The sequence below is a fragment of the Trichoderma asperellum genome, chromosome 3 (genome assembly GCF_020647865.1).
Source record: "Trichoderma asperellum chromosome 3, complete sequence".
NCBI classification, from domain to species: domain Eukaryota; kingdom Fungi; phylum Ascomycota; class Sordariomycetes; order Hypocreales; family Hypocreaceae; genus Trichoderma; species Trichoderma asperellum.
In genome coordinates, this window is record NC_089417.1 from 2119944 (window position 1) to 2138714 (window position 18771).

The window sequence follows — 18771 nt, forward strand, 5'->3', positions numbered from 1 at the left end:
TGGTATGTTTATGCATGATTGACTGAAATGATTTTCAAAAATCAACATCCTTCATTACATATTAAGTTTGTAAGATGTATTCCGTGGAAGAAACGAAGTCATATGTCGCAGTACGGCAATAGGAAGCCTAATTTTCCACTGGTATAAGTTTGGAAATGAGAATGGAGGTGAAGAGTTGTGTCGTCCGATTGGTGGCAGGCACGGTGTGAAGATACAGTGTGCACGCCAAAATACACGGACAACTTAACACTCACGCATCGCGAGAGAGCATTCAACCCGCTCGAGGTCGACGCAAATTATATGCGCCGCACCGTATGGTTGAGAGCTTTAAATATCTCCCATGCACATATCCAAAACATCAGATTAGATGGAACATCTCAGAGGCATTAATGGCTGGCTCTTGGAAACGCCGCTTTCCGAACGCGACAGCTATTACTCGTGGCTCTGCCTCCGGCGGCACATCATCTTCAGCCTCATCTTTCAATATGTTCGAATCTGCACTGTTTGGACACCGATAGAAGCCCGCAATAGGATTCTTATCCGATTGCAAAAGGGATACTATCCTTTGCGCCAGGACTCAGTGTGGCTTTGCCTCGGAATTAGAGCCTTGATTCTGGCCCGATACTTTTGGCTAGCTGCAAAGGTGCTCTTCCTAGAGCTCTATTTCCTGAACTTCCTGTTCTGGAAATTTCATGAATATGCTCGACGAAGGAATATCCTACCTCAACTCACAAGACTCTTCTCTCCTGGTTTTCATAGACTTGCCGTACTTGCACCCGGCTCGCCCTCCAGACTTCGTTACGCAGTCGCAAATATTGTCGCAACAACTTGGTGCTTATGGGCAAAGCTCTTTCCGCTCCCACCGATAGCTTGGGCCGCCTTTGTTGTAGTGAACTCATTCATGAGCTGTTACAATATGAAGGCGACTATGGTATAAAAGTGCCGTGCTCCAGTACCGATGTGAGGGATAGCGTACAGTGTGTATCCTCTACGGTAACTGTACGCGGATTTAAACAGACTGATGTCGCAATCGCAGCAATAATCTCGTCAAACTCAACGCTGTTTAACAGCGAAACAAACTTTACGGTTTTTGACATTGAAACCAATCAACCAGTTAAAAATGGCTGTCAAGAGACTCAAGATTGCCGTGCTGGACGACTACCAAAGGGCGTCTGAGCCATACTTGGCAAAGTTCAAGGATGACCATGAGATTGTCTACTTCCCCGACACCCTGCCGCCATATAACGGCGCAGACACCCCGCAGTCAGTTAAAGACGCTTTGGTAAAGAGACTTGAGCCATTCAACGTCATCAGTATGCAATAATGGCAGAATTCTGTTCAACCTGGAATGAGTATCAATGCTAAATTTTCCAAGGTACTGTGAGAGAGCGGACGCCATTTCCCGCCGAATTGGTGAATCAGCTGCCCAATCTACAGCTCCTCCTAACTCAGGGACGACGAAACCTATCGTTGGATCTGGATGCCTTCAAATCGCGGGGCATTCCCATCGCCACAGCGATCCACAATCATGCTACTGTGGAAAATGCGGTTGAGAGCACGGTTGAGCACATTGTGACCATGATCTTGGCCCTCGCACGCAACATCGCAGAAGACGATGCGGGCGTCAAAGCGGGCATCTGGCAAAGCGGCCTTTGCACGTCTCTGTCCGGGAAAACCCTAGGCATAATCGGACTGGGTCGTCTGGGTGGTGCCGCAGCGAGGATCTTCCACCTTGGCTTTGGCATGAAGATCATCGCTTGGAGCCAAAATCTAACTCAGGAAAAAGCTGATGAGCAGGCCGCTCACTTCAGGCTGCCAGCGACAACTGCTGATGGAGAAAAGACTTTCAAAGCTGTCAGCCGAGAGGAGCTCTTCAAGACCGCTGATGTGGTCAGCGTGCACGTTGTGCTCTCGGACCGCACCCGAGGCTTTATTACATCCAAAGATTTGGATCTGATGAAGCCGTCATCCTTCTTCGTCAATACGTCAAGAGGCCCGCTCGTTGCCGAACAGGACCTACTCAACACTGTCAAGGCTGGTAAGATTCGAGGCGCCGGGCTCGATGTGTTCTGGAAGGAGCCTCTTCCCCCTGATAGCGAGTGGAGGAATCCGAATTGGGGTAAGAATGGCACCAGCCATGTGCTACTCACGCCTCACACGGGCTATGTTGAGGAGGAGGCTATCACAGGGTTCTATGAGCAGGCCGCCAATGACTTGGAGGCGTGGATTGCTGGGAAGGATTTGAGTGCCCGGCTTGCCTAGTAAACAGGGCGCATGCGATGATCAACAATCGCCTTTTAGCCATGTTTGGCTCGCGCGGTTATAGTAATGGAGTTTGAGGGCAGTGCTGTCATAAAAAATGTGAGAAATTAAACTAGGGAATGTAGGCATTGGAAGCATTATAGAATAACAGTGGCCAATATCTGGCATATCAATACGTTGGCCCATAGCAGTTTTCATATAATATCTAAATATTATGAGTTAGATAGCAGGGCATCTTTACGTCCAGTAATCACAGAAACCATTCCGAATAGTGATTATTTGTACAAATTAGGTATCTTCAACTGTTTCTGTGCCAGCTATATAAAATAAATAATCTCCACCGCAGCTAAAACGTGCCGATACAGTGGCGGATAGCATAAGCCAAAATGTCATGAAAATATAATCGTTGGCTAGGGTAACAGAACCCCTAACCTGGACGAAAATCATCTGCACCAGGGCCATACTGCCAAGTGAGCAGGTGTGACAAAAATACAGTCTGCGTAGCCAATCTTTATTTGTGTTTCATGCTTATTGTTTTTATTGTCTTTTCTCTCCATTTCAAGCATGATATACTCCGTAGCCTATATGCCTTTTACTTTTAGTTTCTTTTTTCTTTGAGGTACGACCATATATTAGCCTTGAATTTAAATTTGATACAGCGCGTGCATGGACCGTATTGTTATGCTAACTTCGATGATAATACCCTGAATCGCCAAAAATACCCCTTAAATAGCTATGCTGGGTTCAATTTTCTTCATGTCATCGCGTTTGGGTGATGAACTTTGTGCAACGCTAACAATCTAGGCGTTTGCTTAACATCACAAAGGATGTAACGTTGAACAGACATAAAGCTAAAACATCCCAGCTTTCTTTGCCCGTTGCTTTGTGAATTTCACATCGCTTAGAGCTCGCAATGTTTCATACCTGACTTTGATCTCATTTTTCATTTCATTCTCAATTGTGACCTGTTGACTGAAGCAATATTAGTTGCGTCTTGAACTTTTTTTTTCTTCTCCATTTACCCCCACAAACTGCATAATGGCCAATCCTGTACTGCCTATCGAGCACCTGGGCGCGTTTTAATTTTGAAAATTCATGACCGATCTGTAGATGCGCATATCGCGCTCCAGCATGTTTTCTAATCCATTCGTGCTGGGCGACTGCTATCCTATGGAGCGACCACGAGGGTTAAATAGTCGCATTCAGAAAACTTTCTTGAACTATTTCGACACCGACACTATGAGGCTGGGGATGCTCCGGTATGCACGCTCAATCACAAGCTAAAGTAGCATATCCGCATATCCGTCCAGTCCGAACATGGTAAAATAACCATGATTATATACTACTGTAGCCCCTTGTTAAAATGCTTATCGGCCTTATTTCCAAGATCAGCAATTCCCGTTTCCCCTCTTGGAATTAGTAAAGCATCTCCTCACTTTGTCTTTTTCTCATTCCCGTTTGAACAGCAACTCAAGAGTTATTTGAAAGGAAAAGAGAAAAGAGAGAATTAAAAAAAAAAAAAAAAAAAAAAAAAAAAAAATCAAAATAATAACGCGAATTTTGCATTGCTAAAAAAAAGATACAGAAATAATTTAGTTATTAGAGTGAAATCATAGGTGGGAAAATGGTGGGAAAATGGCGTGGAATGCAGCTTGATCAGCTGAAGAATACAACCTAGCGGTCTTGGGATGTATGCACCGCTGATCGCTTGGCTGTCTTACGGGGGAGGCACTTGATTGAAACTACGGTGTATAAAGCTTCACAGGGCGAAGTCATGTTGCTAAGTATATCAGGTGGACGCGATCATGTATAAATTCGCATCGTCCCTTAATGCCGCCGTTGAAGTAGATGCCATATTTCAAAAAGCGACTTCACATTCACCTTTATTCTTGTCATGACACAAGAGCTGGATGACACTAATTGGATTTTAATCTGCTTTTGATTATGCAAAACCTCAACGGCGTTGCAAAAATATTTCCACGAGAGGCTACGCCGTCCGTCTCCCCGCGGGTTTCCACCCATCCTAAATTGGCACTTGGTTTAGAACGCCCCATCGATCTAGCCAGGGGCTAAACGTTGCTTGCATATGATGCGACAGCCCAATGTGACAATGTAAGCACTGAACTTAGGACAGGCCACGGTCTATCGTCCGGAGACCTGCCGTATTGTATCCATCTCAAGCGCCGTTGGCTGGCGTGCCCACAAAGCGTTGTCGGTCGAACAGGCCCAAAATGGCCTACCAAATGCTACTAGTAGCAGAAGCATTCGGTCTTCATGCTACGCAAACGTTAGCTCCATCTCTCGTAAATTGATTAGTGAATGCCGGTGTTCTTGTTCTTGGTTAAACGGAATAGGCAGGTCAATGCTGGTAGATATTGAGACATGGATCAGCATACCGATGGCTCCATCACGAGCTTCTCAATTGAGCACAAGGATGTAGAATGGAGGGCAAGATGTGATGTGGTATATAATCAAGCTGCCGCCCTTTCTACCAGTCTATCCTTCTTTCTATCATAGCCACCGCCTTCTTTACTACATCAAGCGGATACTCATTAGCATCTGCCTCGGAAATCAAGATGAAGGGATCAACTTTGAAGAGCCTCCTCGCCGGCTCCGGCCTCGTCTCGATGGCTGCCGCCGTCACTCCCATCTCCGACTCTGACATGACCAATCTCCTCAACGCTGGAGGTGTCGAGCTCGCCATGAGGGCCCAGCCCATGTGGTTCTTCGGCCAGGCTATGAACCAGCCCCCGTGCATCCCAACTTTTGCTACGCAGCCCGATAACTCTCAGACCCCTTCGGCTGCTCTTTGCGCTTACCCCAACGTTGGCTGCAACTGCCGCAACCCAGGCGTTCCCATCACGAACCCATCGCCCTCGTTCCCCACCTATTATAGCTACGAGAAGTGCAATGCTACCACCATCCGAATCCAATACTCCCTGTTTTATGAGAAGGATGGGTAAGGCTCAGCCTCGAGAGCAATTTTGCTTAGCATGAAGATTTACGATGCTAACTGAGCTCAATTAGTACCCAGCCTCAGGGCATCTTGGGCCACCCCTAGTAAGTACTGGATGATTTGATTTTGGCTATATTCCATCAACTAACAATCTCAAGCGACTGGGAGCGTGTCATTGTCGAGTGGGCCTTGGGTTCAGATGGAAACTGGGTGCAGAACCAGGCTCTTCTTTCTCAGCACTCCGGCTATGACAGACTGAGCTGGGGCAGCATCCAGAACACATTCAACACTGCGGATGGCACACTGCAGCGAGGAGGTGACAACGGACGCACAAATCTTGACCACCCCAAGGTATGACTTCTATTTGAGCCCCTAGAAAGGGGCGTATTTATTTCAAGGACTTTTACTTACTCGAGTCTAGGTCTACATTGCGTGGAGCAAGCACGCCAACTACGATGACCGCAACACTGTAAGAATAAATGTTTCTACCCACTGAAAATGGGAAGATTGCTTCTAACACACATGTCACAACAGGGGTGGAACGATCCTCTTTCTCAGCTCGACAACAACGCTTTCCGTAGCCAGGACTGGTGGTATTTCCCCGTTGCATGTAAGTGACACAGGCTCAAGATATCAGCCAAACCTGATATGCTTGTTTTAGTATACATCGCTAATGCTTCGCAGCTGACTACCTCCGCGCTGACGGCTCAACTGCTCTGGGCCAGCTTCTCAGCAGCTACAACTGGGGCGACGCCTCTTCCAACCCTCCCTCTGTTCACACAAGCCTGTGCTCTCAATGATTCTAATACTAATTCATCATGTGTATATAAGTAACGGCATAGAAATGCAATTATATTGATGTGCAACGACCAACTGGGGAGTCTGCGTGCCTGGGACTGTTGTGATATCTAAGAAAGTAGGCGATGCATGTTTTAGCCAATTCGAGGCATAATTCCCTTACAAGTCCATATGCTAGATGGTAATTGGCTACTATCGAAAACCTTCTGTTACTCTCGTCCCGCGACCTTTAAGACAAGATACAAAGCCTGTTTAAGACATGTATGATGCAATCAGCCTTATGGCCAAGCCCCACAGCCGGCCCGGGCCGGTTGACTCCTCCGAGATCTCCGTGACCAACGGCACAGCTGAACTTCATTAAATAAATGCCTTTGCATAAGGCGATAAGAGAATTAGAGGCTTGATACGCGATATACAGTGCATCGGCTCCTTTATTCAGTGGGATGAACTGCTATGCATTGATGCCTCAAGCAGACGGTGCTAGTGAGATTTTGTCTCATTGCTGCGTCAACGGAGATCAAGATGCAGTGTTTGACATGGGGGTGCTGTTCTGCTCAGCTTATGCCGAAAAACCCTCTCCGATTGGTGATACGGCAGTGTGCTCCTCCCTAAGAGACGGCCGTAATGCCGCACATAACCTGCGATGGCTCGTATTTGATCCAACGCAGCTAAGACCCAGCCAGATCCGATCCCCCCTGATTACTCATCCACCGCCGCACACTCTGGCTCCCGTAATGCTCCGCGCTGCGAGACCGGATGCCGGCGTTAAATCTCCATTTGTCAGGTTAAACGACAACTTATTCATCAGCAGAGGTTGCTCGGCGTCCCAAACGGGCTACCAAGACGCACAACCTCGCGTTTTGATTCAGGCAGTCCGGCGGCGAGTCCGGTGCACGCTGTGCCGGTTTGAGTTTTGGGAAGGAGCTCGCCGGCGCGTCAGGTGATCGGCACCAGCAACGCTGATGGCCAAAACCCGTCCGGCATTTGTCTGACTGCATCGCCACATAGACGCCCATTGTCGACTTCTTGGCAGCTGGATCTGCGCCGCCAATTGTGCCTGGTTTGCACGGCCAGACACGCCAATCCACTCAGGCACCCAGCTGTGGCTTAATTTTATTTTGCAACTGAGACGGCCTGGCACTGCGACAGGGGAGCGGGGATCTAACTGCATGAGACGCGGGGCAGTGCTTGGGCTTAGACCCCCCATTGTCTGCGAGCCAAGCCCAGGGATCCTTTTTGTGCGATCACCAGCAAATATCTCCTTCGCAGACCATCGTATTCGCCGCGCCGGTGGCCTGCCATGTCGTCGGCAAAAGCCACCAAGAAGAGCGCGTTCTCGTGCGAGCCGTGCCGTAGACGCAAGGTGAGCTTGGCTGCATCCAGCGGTGCCCATGTGTCTGGTTCTCTAGCTTCCGCTGCACCATGCGTAGTGGCCGCCAGCAAAGATTGGTCCGATGTCTTGAGCTGACTTTACCTGGGGCGTTAGGTCAAATGCGGCGGCGAGCAGCCTATGTGCCAACGCTGTGCTGCTCGCAACGATGAATGCGTATACAAACTGTGTGTGACTTGATGTCTCACTCGTCATGTCTTATATAAGTATCAGCACTGTGACTGACACGTCTGCAGGAACCCGACGCTGTCGTACACGCAGCGTCTTGAGGACCGCATCAAGGAACTGGAAGAGCAGCTGGCAAAGGCCACGGCGACGACAACAACAACACCACCTGTGGCCACCGACAGCAAATCCCCCATATCAACTCACTCAAGCCCCTCGCCCTTCGGTGGCACTCAGCAAGATGGGCGGCAGCAGATCGACGACAGCATCAGCCGGAGTTTCCGAGCACTGAAGATAGATGACAAAGGCAGCATCACGTATCACGGGACTACGAGCTTTTTCAACCTCCCCAGCGATCGCACCTCCGCGGTCACAGCAGTTGACCTGCACCCCACGGCAGCCGATATCGAAAGTCAGCGAAGAGAACGTCTCGTCTCAAATGCGTGGCAACAACGCGTATTGGAGGAGCATTCTGGAATTCCCGTACGTGCCATGATATGCTGCTCGCTATTTGATTGCAATCATCTCATTTTTTTTTCTCGCAGGAACCTTTCCAAACACTTCTGAATGTTCACTGGTGCTGGATACAACCCCTTTTCAACTTCATCTACAGGCCTGCCTTTACTCGTATGCATCACTGTAGCCTTTTCCCGTTGGTGGTCTTCTGGTGATATTTACTGGTGTGTAGGTGATATGCAGTCCTTGGGTCCATATTACTCGCATACGCTTCTAAATGCCGTCCTGTCACATTCAATACGATGGGCAAAGAGCGATCCCAATACACGGCGCATACTCGACGAGTCGTACGATGGTGGTGCGGTCTTTGGTAAGCACGCACGCAGCATGCTGTTTGAAGAGCTAAGTAGAGGCGTCTGCACGATTCCGACGATTCAGACATTGCTCCTCCTGAGCGCTCAGGAGTGCAGCCTTGGAAACACAACCCAAGCCTGGACATATAGTGGCTTGGCGTTTCGATTGATTGACCACTTGGGAATACACGTCGATGGGGAACGCTATCCTGGGTCCGTGCAGTTCAGCGACGAAGAGGTAGAAATTCGGCATCGAGTCTTTTGGTCATGTTATTTCTGGGACAAAATCATAAGCCTTTATCTCGGTCGATCACCATCGTTAAAACACACTATGGTATCCCCACCTCAGATGATGTGTAAGTCTATTGTTGTCTTCACACCCATGTCTTATATTTGGCTGCTAATGATTGCTGAAACAAGTTGATGACTCTGCTGAAAACGAGTTGTGGGTTCCCTTTGGAGCGCCTCCACTTCAAACTGCACCGTGGAAGTACCCACCTGCCACGGCCCATTCAGCCTCGTGTTTCCTAAGCATGTGTCGGCTGTCCGTCATATTCAACGAGATTTTGATTCACATGTATGATCCACTCATGCAGAACACAGAGTCGGAGATTCTAGAGTGCTTGGTCGCGCAGGAACCGGCTTTACAGCAGTGGTGGGATGAGTTGGCGCCGTATCTGAAGCTCGATCCTGCGGCTCTGCCTGCACTGGCCCCACCGTCTCATATTGTCACCACCAAGTAAGCTCAAGCGAATAGAATATTGAGTTTGCAGCTTGTTAACCATTCAATAGTTGCCTTTTCCAGACGTTTAAAATACTTCTCTACCGCCCAATGCTCACCCGAAGAAATCTGGAAGACAACGTGGCCTCTCATAAGCGTTATCTTGTTGAATGTGTAATGTCTGCTACGGCCATCATAGCCATCTTTGACCTCTTTTGTCGCACATTCACCATGAACTACTGCGTACTGTCTCTCGCATATAGCCTCTATATTGCTTCATCAATATTTTTGCTCCAGGTTCAAGCTGCCCCGGATGACGCACAGGCATTGGGGCGCCTGAACTACTGCATCCAGGCTCTGAAGCAAGTCAAGACTTTCAGCCCAGGTAAGCCGTGGACTCAAGCTTCACGCTAGATATAAGCTCTTCATAATACTGACGTACCTCAGTCATCGGCAGCGCTATCGATTTGTTGAATAAGGAACTTGCAGCAATCGGGATCTCACTGGATGTGCAGGAGCACTACCAGCCACCTCCAGCCCCCTCTCCTAACTTTCATTCAGAAAGCTCAATGTATCCAAGTGTCGAGATACCGTCTTCGCAACCACAAACCGCTCACCCGTTGTTTCAAGTCCCCTCAGCGCCTAGCTATGGCGCCCAAAGTATGTCCATGGATCCAGGCATCTTCGAGGCCATGTCGTCTCTAGAACCGCTAAGCGTTCGCGTCGGCGCCCTTCCCAATTCCGAAAATCAAGCTCCTTTCTAGCCAGCGAGATGGCCTGTCGTCCCATCTATGAAAAGCCATGTCTAAAGAGCAATCGAGACGCTTAAATGAATAAACTTCATCGTAGCTCGATATTACCAAGAGCTAGACTGTGCCGCCATAGGAGGCAAGGTCGGCTTTATCCCACATCTTAGGTATAGTCCGATATCATCCTCGTTGTAAACTGTGGCGTCTACTTCGAGAATAATCCTGTCCGGGAGTCGGTTCGAGCGTCGAGCTGACGTTGTGTCCTTCAGGATTGTGTTCACTAGGCCAAGAGAGAGAGAAAATCATGACTTGCTCCCCGTTCACCTTTTCCTAGTTGTCCACGTGGCATGATCTGAATCATAGTATGATCTCCGTTTGCGTGTAGTAAAAGGTGGCAAACGAAGGGTTTTGATAGAGCTCCAGTGCGAGAGAAGTGCATCTCTGCTGGAAGGAGACCTTATATAAGTGGCATTGCCGCAATGATGCGGGGCGGTGTCCCCAGCTACCGATCCTTCGGTAAAGCTCCGACTGCAGTTGACAGGCTGATTGAAAAAGCGATACCATGGTGCAAGATGATTAGGGCGGAAGTTGCCCGAAAGACGATGGATAGTGGCCTCTAATTCCCCGTCGCGGCTGTCGGCTGCAGGCCAATGCGTGGCAGTAGCAAGACATCGGCTGCGGGGTCTTTGATAGGATAGGGAATCTGTTTTACCTGCCAGTAAGTAGTGCTCCACGTATGCTGGATAATACTACTTCCAATAGCGAATTGATGGGGTCATCCATTTTTTTCCCCCAATACTACTACTACTTTGATAACAACCTACTATTCATCTTGCAACTGCAGCCTATCTCCATATACACCAACATTTAGGTCGTTGATCCCGTCGGCACACACTCTAATCAATGAACCAGCCATCCGTACTCTCCGTCCCCAGTGAGACCATATCTTCTAGGGTCAACGATGTTATATGCGTTCATGGCCATTTCCAGTCTTTACTCCGCCTGAGTGAGACGAATGACCCACAGACACGCGGTCATGACAACCATGAGCAGGATTAGGGACCTTGCTGAAGCACAAATCCATCGCACGGGAAACGCGGCTGACAGATCATATTCCTGCTCATGGATATGCACATGGTTGAATGGACGGCGATCGATGTGACCTATGAAAGTAACTAGTGGTTGGCGTCCCCCAAAGTGAAATATTCTTGTTCTAATTCGTGGAAATTTTAAATAGGGGCAGCTAAAAGGGTTGGTTATAGCATAAGCCCATGATGCCATCCGGCAGATGAGTCGCAAAAGCATTATTCTCCGACATCATAGATTGCGAATGTCAGGCTGTCTTGGCGGGTGGGATCTACATAGGCCATGTCTTTTGATACCGGAAGAATAGAGCACATGCACAAGGAGGCAGTTGAGTGTTGTCTCGGCGTTATCCCCCTGATGCTGTCATCGGTATCGAAGGTGCAGACCAACAAACGCCTAGGTATATACAATGCTTAGTATTACGCCTTGGATTGGCATTTACATAGTGGAGTCCAGCTTCGTTGGTAAAAGATGTGCGCTTCTTACGCAGGGAGAGAAGGACGGGGAATGGTAAGGCAAGGGAGATGCTGGTGGTGCGTATAACCAATGGCCGGGACTGGGAAACACGCCCAGCAGCACACTGACTCCTTATAGGTCGTATATGATGGCGATGATGAGTGATACCTATTTCCACAACGAGGAGGTGCCCCGCCAGGGAGGGTCATGCTACTCATGCTACTGCTATTTCACACTGCTCAGAATAGTAACATGCTCATGCAAACTAGATCCATGGCGCCCGCGTCCAAGCGATCTCTCCCTCCTCGCAGGCTTCCGGGGCGCTCGACTTACGCAAATCGGAAATGACGGGGTCAGCGGGAGCAGCCGTATTGGTCCGCTGGGTGAACTGGGTTGTGGAACATGATCTGCTCCGTCACCCGTCGGAAGGAGGCACGACGCTGAGGCCGCCAGTAGCTATCATGGAGCCTCACAGCTGTTGTGGGACGCTGGAGCTTGGGCGTTACGGATCGGAGCACTCGGAAGTTGGCCGACAGCACCCCCCCACGGATTCGCGTTTATCGGGCAGATGAGCTGCTGCGAGCTCCATTCTATTTACACAAGGGGCGTGCAGTGTTTTGCAACACCATGATTTTGCGATGGCGATGTTTTTCAGGGCCTCATGCTTTTTAGACACACTACTATTTTCTGTCTCTGCCTATAACCTATATGGCGAAAAGAGGCGCAGCTCTCTCAATTCAAGCCTGGCCCCTTTAATCATAATCCTTTTGGCCTTAGGCAAATAGAGCGGCATCTCAATTGGGCCTGGACTGGGAGGCGTCTTAGCGGGTTGAATATCGGCTAAACTCCTGATGGTATTGGAGACTAGAAATATCGCCGTGATTCTGCGGCTAAATCTGGTAAATCTACTTGCGCTCTGGTAGCTGCATTGACCTCCACCTACCACGCCGGAGCGGGGTCCGCGCGCCATGGCCTGTGAGAACGAAGCCGAGTCGGGAACAGCTGCTACAGCGTTCGCTGCGGTCTAGACGCCGAACCCTTTTCATCGCGACAATGCCTCGTTTCTCGCATTGGTGATCGGTCCAGTTCGCAATCTGGGGAGCTGCCCTTTTGGTCCCTGCGACCTCAATTCGGACGCCAAGTCGAGCCAACCGCCGGGCAGATCGAGACACTGCGTGGACGGGACGAGCCACGCGGGCTGAACGAGACAATAGCGCCCTTTGGAAGAGCCACTCTGCTCCATAGCATCCAGTCCCATTTTACGCGTTATTGGGGGAGCCATCGGCTGGTGTGCGCGATTCGTCGGCACTGATCGCAAACTCCGCGGCGGCGGTTGATACGCTGCATTGCATCGCCAGCATAGTTCCGCAGCGCCTGTCTCACGGCTGTCGTGACGAGCCTGGGCGGGCTGTCGGTCGCTGCTTGCTCTTCGAAGTCTGGCCGTCCCTTAGTGGGCAGACGGGGCTGATAGGCTGGATCTGCAGAGGGTCGCAGCGAGACCCAACACCAGCCAACCATGGCTGGCATCAATCTCTTTTACATCTTGACCGTGATTGTCATTGCCAGCGGGTCTATCCCTAAAGGTAAGGCAAACCTCATTTTCAGCTTCTTTTACACCGTTCTCTTGGCATTTGCCGAAGCAACCTCCGCCTTTGTAACATGTTTTCCTCTGCCGATCATTCCCCCCTTTTGCATAGCTTGGTTGTACAGCACACAGTAGTATAGTATACAGTATGCCATGCATAGCTAACAGGCCGACTGTCAATTAGGTTACGATGAAGGTGGATTTGCTGCCGTGGCAGACATGCCGTCTTTCTTGCTAGACTATGGCCTTTCACGAAGACAATGGGGGGGCACGAGGGAAGAGCTCATCTCTACCAAGGCCAACATCACGTCGTTTGGTGTGTTGGGCGCGGCTTTCGGCGCCATCGTTGCGTTAGCCATTACGGACCGGATTGGTCGTCTGCGCACATGGCAGACCTTTATGGCTATTTGGATGACTGGCTTTTTCATTACTATTTTTGCGTCTGGGATACTGGGGCTTCTGCTGTTCTCACGGCTGTTGTCCGGCCTTGGTGCCGGCGGCTTGACGGTTGTATCCCCTCTGTATCTCACCGAGATTGCCCGAAGCAAGAATCGAGGCATGGTCGTCTCCGTTTATATGGTGCTACTGCTATCCTTTCTCATGTTTGGTAAGTCGCCCCAAAGAATCAATCCATGTGTGCTAGCCCGTGCAGTCTCTGACAGTGAATACAACAGGCTTCTTCATCAGCTATGGGGCCAGAAGGTCCCTACCTCCCACCAGGGAACAATACCGCGTCGTCTTGGGTGTGCCTTTGATTCCGGGAGGCGTTGCTTTGATATTTTCGTGTTTTATCAAGGATACCCCCCGCTGGCTTGCGTCCAAGGGTCGCAACGAAGAGGCCTTGTGGGTGTTGTCTAGGTTGCGAAAGGCCCCGATTGACGATGCAGCCGTCAGAGAGGAGTACGCGCAGATCATTGAGCAGGTGCGAGATGCGAAGCAAAGACTGTCTGACACGTCAACTTGGACAATTGTCAAGGAAGTTGCCACCATCTCCAGCTATCGTAACCGATTTCTCCTGGGTCTTGCCATGCAAACAATTGCTCAGTGGACTGGTGGCAATGGTATAACATACTACATCCCCATGATCTTCCGAATTGCTGGCGTCCGCGGAGAAAATCTATCTCTGGTTACCTCGGGCGCATATGGTGCGCTCAAGCTTGTCTTTACCATGATATTTACGTGGGGCCTCATTGACATCCTTGGTCGGCGAGTCTGTTTTATGAGCGGCCTTGCTATCCAGGGCGTTACACACGTCTACATGGCCGTATACACGGGCATTTGGCTGCATGCTCATAACAAGGCTGCATCCGATGCTGCCATTGCCTCCGTTTTCATATATGCCGTCGGGTGGTCCATTGGGCTCTGCACCATCCAGTATCTGTATGGCACAGAGATCCTGCCCACGCGTATCAGAAGCGTGTGCTACGCAACAAATATGACGGTCCACTGGTTTTTCCAATTCGCAGTGGTGCGTTCGACGCCGCCCATGCTTGACAAGCTGGACATTTGGGGCGCGTATGTGTTCTGGGCATGCATCTGCTTCACCGGACTGGTGCTGCTTGGCCTCTGGGCTCCAGAGACCAAGGGCGTCCCGATGGAGAGGATGGATGAGCTTTTTGCGGGGCCGTGGTACATGGGATGGAAGGCCAAGTTGGGCCCACAGCGCGATGCAGAAGACGAAATACTTGGGAGACGGACGTCGCAAGACCTGGACAGCAGCGTTGAAGCTGTGCAAGTGAGTGGGCAGAGGTTTGTGACAAAGCATCCTTGATTTTTTTTTTTTTTTTTTTTTGTTTTTGTCTTTTCTTTTTTCTTGTATAGTCTTTTGTAATATATACTCTGTACGGTTGTTAGTGATGTGGCTTTTCTCTTTCTTTTCTTCTTTTATGAAAAGAGCTCGGGTATATAAAGTCAAGTTTGGAGATTTATGGCGCTGGCGTTGGATATATATGCTTGGAAATGCGACATACACAAATATATAATCAGAATTGGATATTTTATCTATACTGTAGATGGTTAATGATTGTTGATTTCATTGTATGGCTTTAAGAATTGACATGACTCTACCTGCTACAATCGCATGCTCCATTTGGTCATTTTAATCATAACTTGCATTGTTATCTCACTATATAGGAGGAAGATGCGATATAGTCAAACAAGAGACACACGCACGAAGGGTATTATATATATATATACACACATAGTACTAGTGAGAAAAATACATCTTCACTAGCAACACAAAACTCAGGAGTTCAGTTCCATCAATATCTCATCAGTCATTGGCAATAAAAAAAAACACACATGGCATTCAACGTGTAAATCAGTAGGGAGTGAGCTGGTACGAGCCCATCTTCCTGGGCGGGACCTTTGCCTGGAACATGCGGTCAATCTCGTCAAAGGTGCGGCCCTTGAGCTCGGGAACGAAGAACCAGCTCCAGGCGGTGGCGATGAGGGCCAGGCCGCCAAAGATGAAGCCGACCTTGCCCTTGAGATTGGCCTCGTCGGGGTTGACCATGTACGGGATGGCGAAGTTGAAGGCGATGCCCATGACGGCCTGGGTGGCGGTCGCGAGGGCAATCGTGGGGGCGCGCAGCGACGTGCTGCTGGTCTCGCCGAGGATGGCAAAGGCCATGGCGCCGAGCCCGACGTAGTAGAAGAAGGCGTAGACGACGGTGAGCGACGCCTGCACCCACTTGGCGCCGCTGGTGGGCACGACGTCCATGATGCCGATGAGGAAGAGGATGGCGGTCAGGATGCACATGCACGAGACGAAGATGCGGCGGCGGCCAAACGAGTTCATGATGGCCCAGCTGAGGATGTTGCCGGCGAGCCCGCAGGCCGTGACGCCGATGCCCAGGTCGAAGCTCTTCTCGGTCGGCAGGCCGGCCAGCTCGAAGAAGTAGGTGGAGAAGCCGAGCACGAAGATGATGCCGGTGAAGTGCTGGCACACGAAGACGCCCATGGAGATGGCGGTGCGCACCAGGTTGGTGCTCTTGAAGCACTGCACCAGCGAGCCCTGCTCCGAGCCCGACGCCTCCTCCTCGGCGATGGTGGCCTCGAGCGTGGCCAGCTTTGCGTCGAGGTCGACGCCGGCGCCGTACAGCTTGCGCAGCGCCGTCCTGGCCTGCTCGCGCTTGCCCACGCGCGCGAGGTGCCACGGCGTCTCGGGCGCAAAGGGCAGCAGCGCCAGCAGGAACGCGCAGAAGAAGAGCTGGATGGCAAACGGCGCGCGGTACGCCCACCGGCTTTCCCAGCCGCCAAAGCCCTTGATGGCCACGTTGCTCAGCAGCTGGCCCGTGCCGATGCCGAACTGCACGCCGGCCGTCGCGATGCCGCGGAACGCCACGGGCGCGCACTCGGACGACGCCAGCGGCGACAGCGTCAGGTAGAAGCCCAGCCCCAGGCCCAGGATCAGCTTGGACACCAGGAAGGCGCCCTTTGCCGTGGAGAACATCTCGCCAAAGATGCCGCCCGCCACGACGGCCACGCCCATCAGCAGCGCGGCCTTGCGGCCCCAGCGGTCGGCGACCCACGAGCACAGGAAGCCGCCGAAGAACTGGCCGACGGAGCTGACGGTGTTGAAGGCGGACTGCCAGTCGGCGGGCAGGACGGGCTGGCCGCGGTAGATGTAGCCAAAGTCGCGGCGGAAGGCCTCGACGGAGAGCATGCCGCCGTTGACTTGGGCGTCGAAGCCCCTGTTTTTTTTGGTAAGATGTGTTAGCTTATATACATTATACAATATATATTATATATGTGAAGCTGAAGTGAGAGTAGCATCAAAGAGTATGAGAGACTCATATTGGCAAGTGTTTAAGACTCACCAGCCAACGCCCGCCATGGCCCAGTAAAAGGCCCAAAACACCAGCGCCGGGTGCTTCAGAAACACCTCCTTGACCGTCAATTCATGCTCCCGCTGGATGTCGACGCGCACCGTGTCGTCCTTTGCGCTGGAAAACTCGTCCACGCCCGAGACGTGAGTCTCCAGCGGAGCACCGACGCGCTTCTCGTCTTCGGACAGGCCCATTGTTTGGCACAAATTGCCTCGGCTGTTTTTCTCACTGTCTTTGTCTTTGAACGAAAAAGATCTCACAGACACACACAAGACAAGGGGAAAGAGACAATTGAATGAATTTGCCTACGAATTGGCCGGTATCATAATAACGAAAACGGGGGAAGGGAAACAAAGAATCAAGAGAGGGGTGATTACAAGTTCATATAGTGGTGTTTACCACCATTGAAGGGGGGCCAAAAATCCAAACGTGGTGTGAAACGAAACAGAACGTCAGTTGTAGCACCAACGGGCATGGTTCAAGGATGGGCGCAAGAAAAAAAAAAAAAAACGAGGCCAAGCCTTGTCAGTCCCGTGGTGTTTGACGCATCCAGATTTCCGGCTGCATATGCACATGCAACAACGGGCAAGCCTGGGGAAAAAAGCTAGCCCCCTCCAAGAAAAGAAAAGAAGAAAAGAAAAATTAAAATAAAATAAAATAAAATAAAATAAAAGTGCCTGTTCGGACCGATTCCGTAATTGGTAGCCGGCTAAAAAGAGAAACAAATAGAGTGGCCAAGGGAACAAAATGGAAGCAGCAATATACTTTTGTAAAGGCCCTACTTTTTTGCTAGCTGTTTTCTAACGCGGAAACTTGTATGACTGTATGGCCTAGACCAGGTCGGCGGGTAAGCCGATTCGAGGTGGGAAGAAAAAGGGATAAAAGAGAAGGGTTGACGGTTGAGTAATATTGGCACCAGGTCTAGCCGAGCTGTTGCATCCCTGCTCGCTGTATAGGCCTAGGACAGCATACAGTATGTTACCGAAAACAATATTCCAAGTCTCTATGACTATTGTGTTTGTATTGACAAGTTGTGAAAAGCGTGTTTCATTAGGTACTTTATCGTTGTTGTAGGGATCATCTTCTAGAGGCCCATGTCGCCTTTGTTTGAGACGGCGAGGCTGATCCTTTCTTCAACAATGGCGAGGCTGCACCTCCTTTAGCCACTGCGGCAGGGGCATTTCGAAACTACATGCAGGTAACTATTATCATAAGCTATTAAGACGGGCTGTGCTAGTGCGAGGTGCTGACACTTACCAATCAATAGTTTATCGGCGCAGTTGACAGCCTTTCCAACCTGTGCAGACCTTGCTTCAATTGATGTATCAGCGTGAATACTATAACTCGCAATTTGGCATGCAAAGCTGGGAGCTATTCAACGCGTCTAAAACAGGCTAGATGAGGTGAGAATACAGCCCCAGTAACCCAAAAAAAGGTACGATTCAACATGTTCCGGGATGGTTAGCCGACCATAGCCAGAGCGGTCTAACAAGCCTGCACCAAGGTGGAGTCTGCACAACAGGGAACAAGGTCGGGGGAAACGGTCCAAACGAGTCTGGGGTGCAGCAGACAGAGAACAGCGAGTTGGCGATGCTGCAAAAGAAAGCAAAATGCGGAGGGCGACGCTCCCCGGCAGTTGTGCGAGATCAACGAGACGCCATCGCCAACCGCATGTCTCGCGCAGCCAACACACACTTCCCAGTCCAACACGCCGCGAGACGGCGATTGGCTGGCTGCCCCTGGAATGGCTGCAGTGGCGCGAGGTCGCCGCCGTGGGGTAGAAGAAGGGGAAGACGCTAATAGTGGCCGTTGCGGGGATGGATGGTGTGAGACGGCACAATGAGTTGACGGTGGGCAGATGATGAGAAGGGCGAAACGCTGACACACACATGTAGACAGACGGATACGACAAGTAGCAGCAACACCTACTGTACAACAGCAGCAGCAATCAATATAAGTCAAAC

At 50.5% G+C, this 18771-nt stretch overlaps 6 protein-coding genes across 6 annotated transcripts; 5 read left to right on the forward strand and 1 right to left on the reverse strand.

Annotated features, from left to right (window-relative positions):
* Window positions 1–367: 367 nt before the first annotated feature.
* TrAFT101_005268 (uncharacterized protein) lies at window positions 368–937 on the forward strand (the record flags this gene model as incomplete). Its single annotated transcript, XM_024903718.2, has 1 exon — window positions 368–937. The coding sequence occupies one exon, from the start codon at window positions 368–370 to the stop codon at window positions 935–937; it is 570 nt and encodes a 189-aa protein (XP_024757535.2).
* Window positions 938–1120: 183 nt separating this feature from the next.
* Window positions 1121–2262, forward strand: TrAFT101_005269 (uncharacterized protein; the record flags this gene model as incomplete). Its single annotated transcript, XM_024908727.2, has 2 exons — window positions 1121–1313; window positions 1376–2262. The coding sequence occupies 2 exons, from the start codon at window positions 1121–1123 to the stop codon at window positions 2260–2262; spliced, it is 1080 nt and encodes a 359-aa protein (XP_024757534.1).
* A 2525-nt stretch (window positions 2263–4787) lies between these two features.
* Window positions 4788–6239, forward strand: TrAFT101_005270 (uncharacterized protein). Its single transcript, XM_024900963.2, has 6 exons — window positions 4788–5221; window positions 5290–5322; window positions 5377–5569; window positions 5640–5687; window positions 5753–5828; window positions 5903–6239. Exons 1-6 carry the CDS (start codon window positions 4839–4841, stop codon window positions 6016–6018), a joined length of 849 nt encoding a protein of 282 aa, XP_024757533.2. The 5' UTR covers window positions 4788–4838; the 3' UTR covers window positions 6019–6239.
* Window positions 6240–6767: 528 nt separating this feature from the next.
* Window positions 6768–10670, forward strand: TrAFT101_005271 (uncharacterized protein). Its single transcript, XM_066127424.1, has 9 exons — window positions 6768–7379; window positions 7503–7573; window positions 7643–8054; window positions 8117–8198; window positions 8260–8736; window positions 8801–9119; window positions 9173–9486; window positions 9549–10017; window positions 10120–10670. Exons 1-8 carry the CDS (start codon window positions 7317–7319, stop codon window positions 9863–9865), a joined length of 2055 nt encoding a protein of 684 aa, XP_065983535.1. The 5' UTR covers window positions 6768–7316; the 3' UTR covers window positions 9866–10017; window positions 10120–10670.
* A 1495-nt stretch (window positions 10671–12165) lies between these two features.
* TrAFT101_005272 (uncharacterized protein) lies at window positions 12166–14941 on the forward strand. Its single transcript, XM_024902751.2, has 3 exons — window positions 12166–12975; window positions 13162–13584; window positions 13652–14941. Exons 1-3 carry the CDS (start codon window positions 12909–12911, stop codon window positions 14746–14748), a joined length of 1587 nt encoding a protein of 528 aa, XP_024757530.1. The 5' UTR covers window positions 12166–12908; the 3' UTR covers window positions 14749–14941.
* A 144-nt stretch (window positions 14942–15085) lies between these two features.
* TrAFT101_012023 (uncharacterized protein) lies at window positions 15086–17388 on the reverse strand. Its single transcript, XM_024900922.2, has 2 exons — window positions 16799–17388; window positions 15086–16672 (listed from the first exon to the last, which is right to left on the reverse strand). The coding sequence occupies exons 1-2, from the start codon at window positions 16999–17001 to the stop codon at window positions 15298–15300; spliced, it is 1578 nt and encodes a 525-aa protein (XP_024757529.2). The 5' UTR covers window positions 17002–17388; the 3' UTR covers window positions 15086–15297.
* Window positions 17389–18771: the final 1383 nt, after the last annotated feature.

Excerpts from the sequence above, each read along its gene's own strand:
- TrAFT101_005272 (XM_024902751.2), top strand. The coding sequence starts at position 12,909 with ATGGCTGGCATCAATCTCTTTTACATCTTGACCGTGATTGTCATTGCC. Across the intron at positions 12,976-13,161 it reads CAGCGGGTCTATCCCTAAAG|GTTACGATGAAGGTGGATTT; the intron begins GTAAGGCAAACC and ends ACTGTCAATTAG. Across the intron at positions 13,585-13,651 it reads GCTATCCTTTCTCATGTTTG|GCTTCTTCATCAGCTATGGG; the intron begins GTAAGTCGCCCC and ends TGAATACAACAG.
- TrAFT101_005271 (XM_066127424.1), top strand. The coding sequence starts at position 7,317 with ATGTCGTCGGCAAAAGCCACCAAGAAGAGCGCGTTCTCGTGCGAGCCG. Across the intron at positions 7,574-7,642 it reads GATGAATGCGTATACAAACT|GAACCCGACGCTGTCGTACA; the intron begins GTGTGTGACTTG and ends ACACGTCTGCAG. Across the intron at positions 8,199-8,259 it reads CTACAGGCCTGCCTTTACTC|GTGATATGCAGTCCTTGGGT; the intron begins GTATGCATCACT and ends ACTGGTGTGTAG.
- TrAFT101_005270 (XM_024900963.2), top strand. The coding sequence starts at position 4,839 with ATGAAGGGATCAACTTTGAAGAGCCTCCTCGCCGGCTCCGGCCTCGTC. Across the intron at positions 5,323-5,376 it reads GGCATCTTGGGCCACCCCTA|CGACTGGGAGCGTGTCATTG; the intron begins GTAAGTACTGGA and ends AACAATCTCAAG. Across the intron at positions 5,570-5,639 it reads CAAATCTTGACCACCCCAAG|GTCTACATTGCGTGGAGCAA; the intron begins GTATGACTTCTA and ends ACTCGAGTCTAG.
- TrAFT101_012023 (XM_024900922.2), bottom strand. The coding sequence starts at position 17,001 with ATGGGCCTGTCCGAAGACGAGAAGCGCGTCGGTGCTCCGCTGGAGACT. Across the intron at positions 16,673-16,798 it reads GCCATGGCGGGCGTTGGCTG|GGGCTTCGACGCCCAAGTCA; the intron begins GTGAGTCTTAAA and ends CAAAAAAAACAG.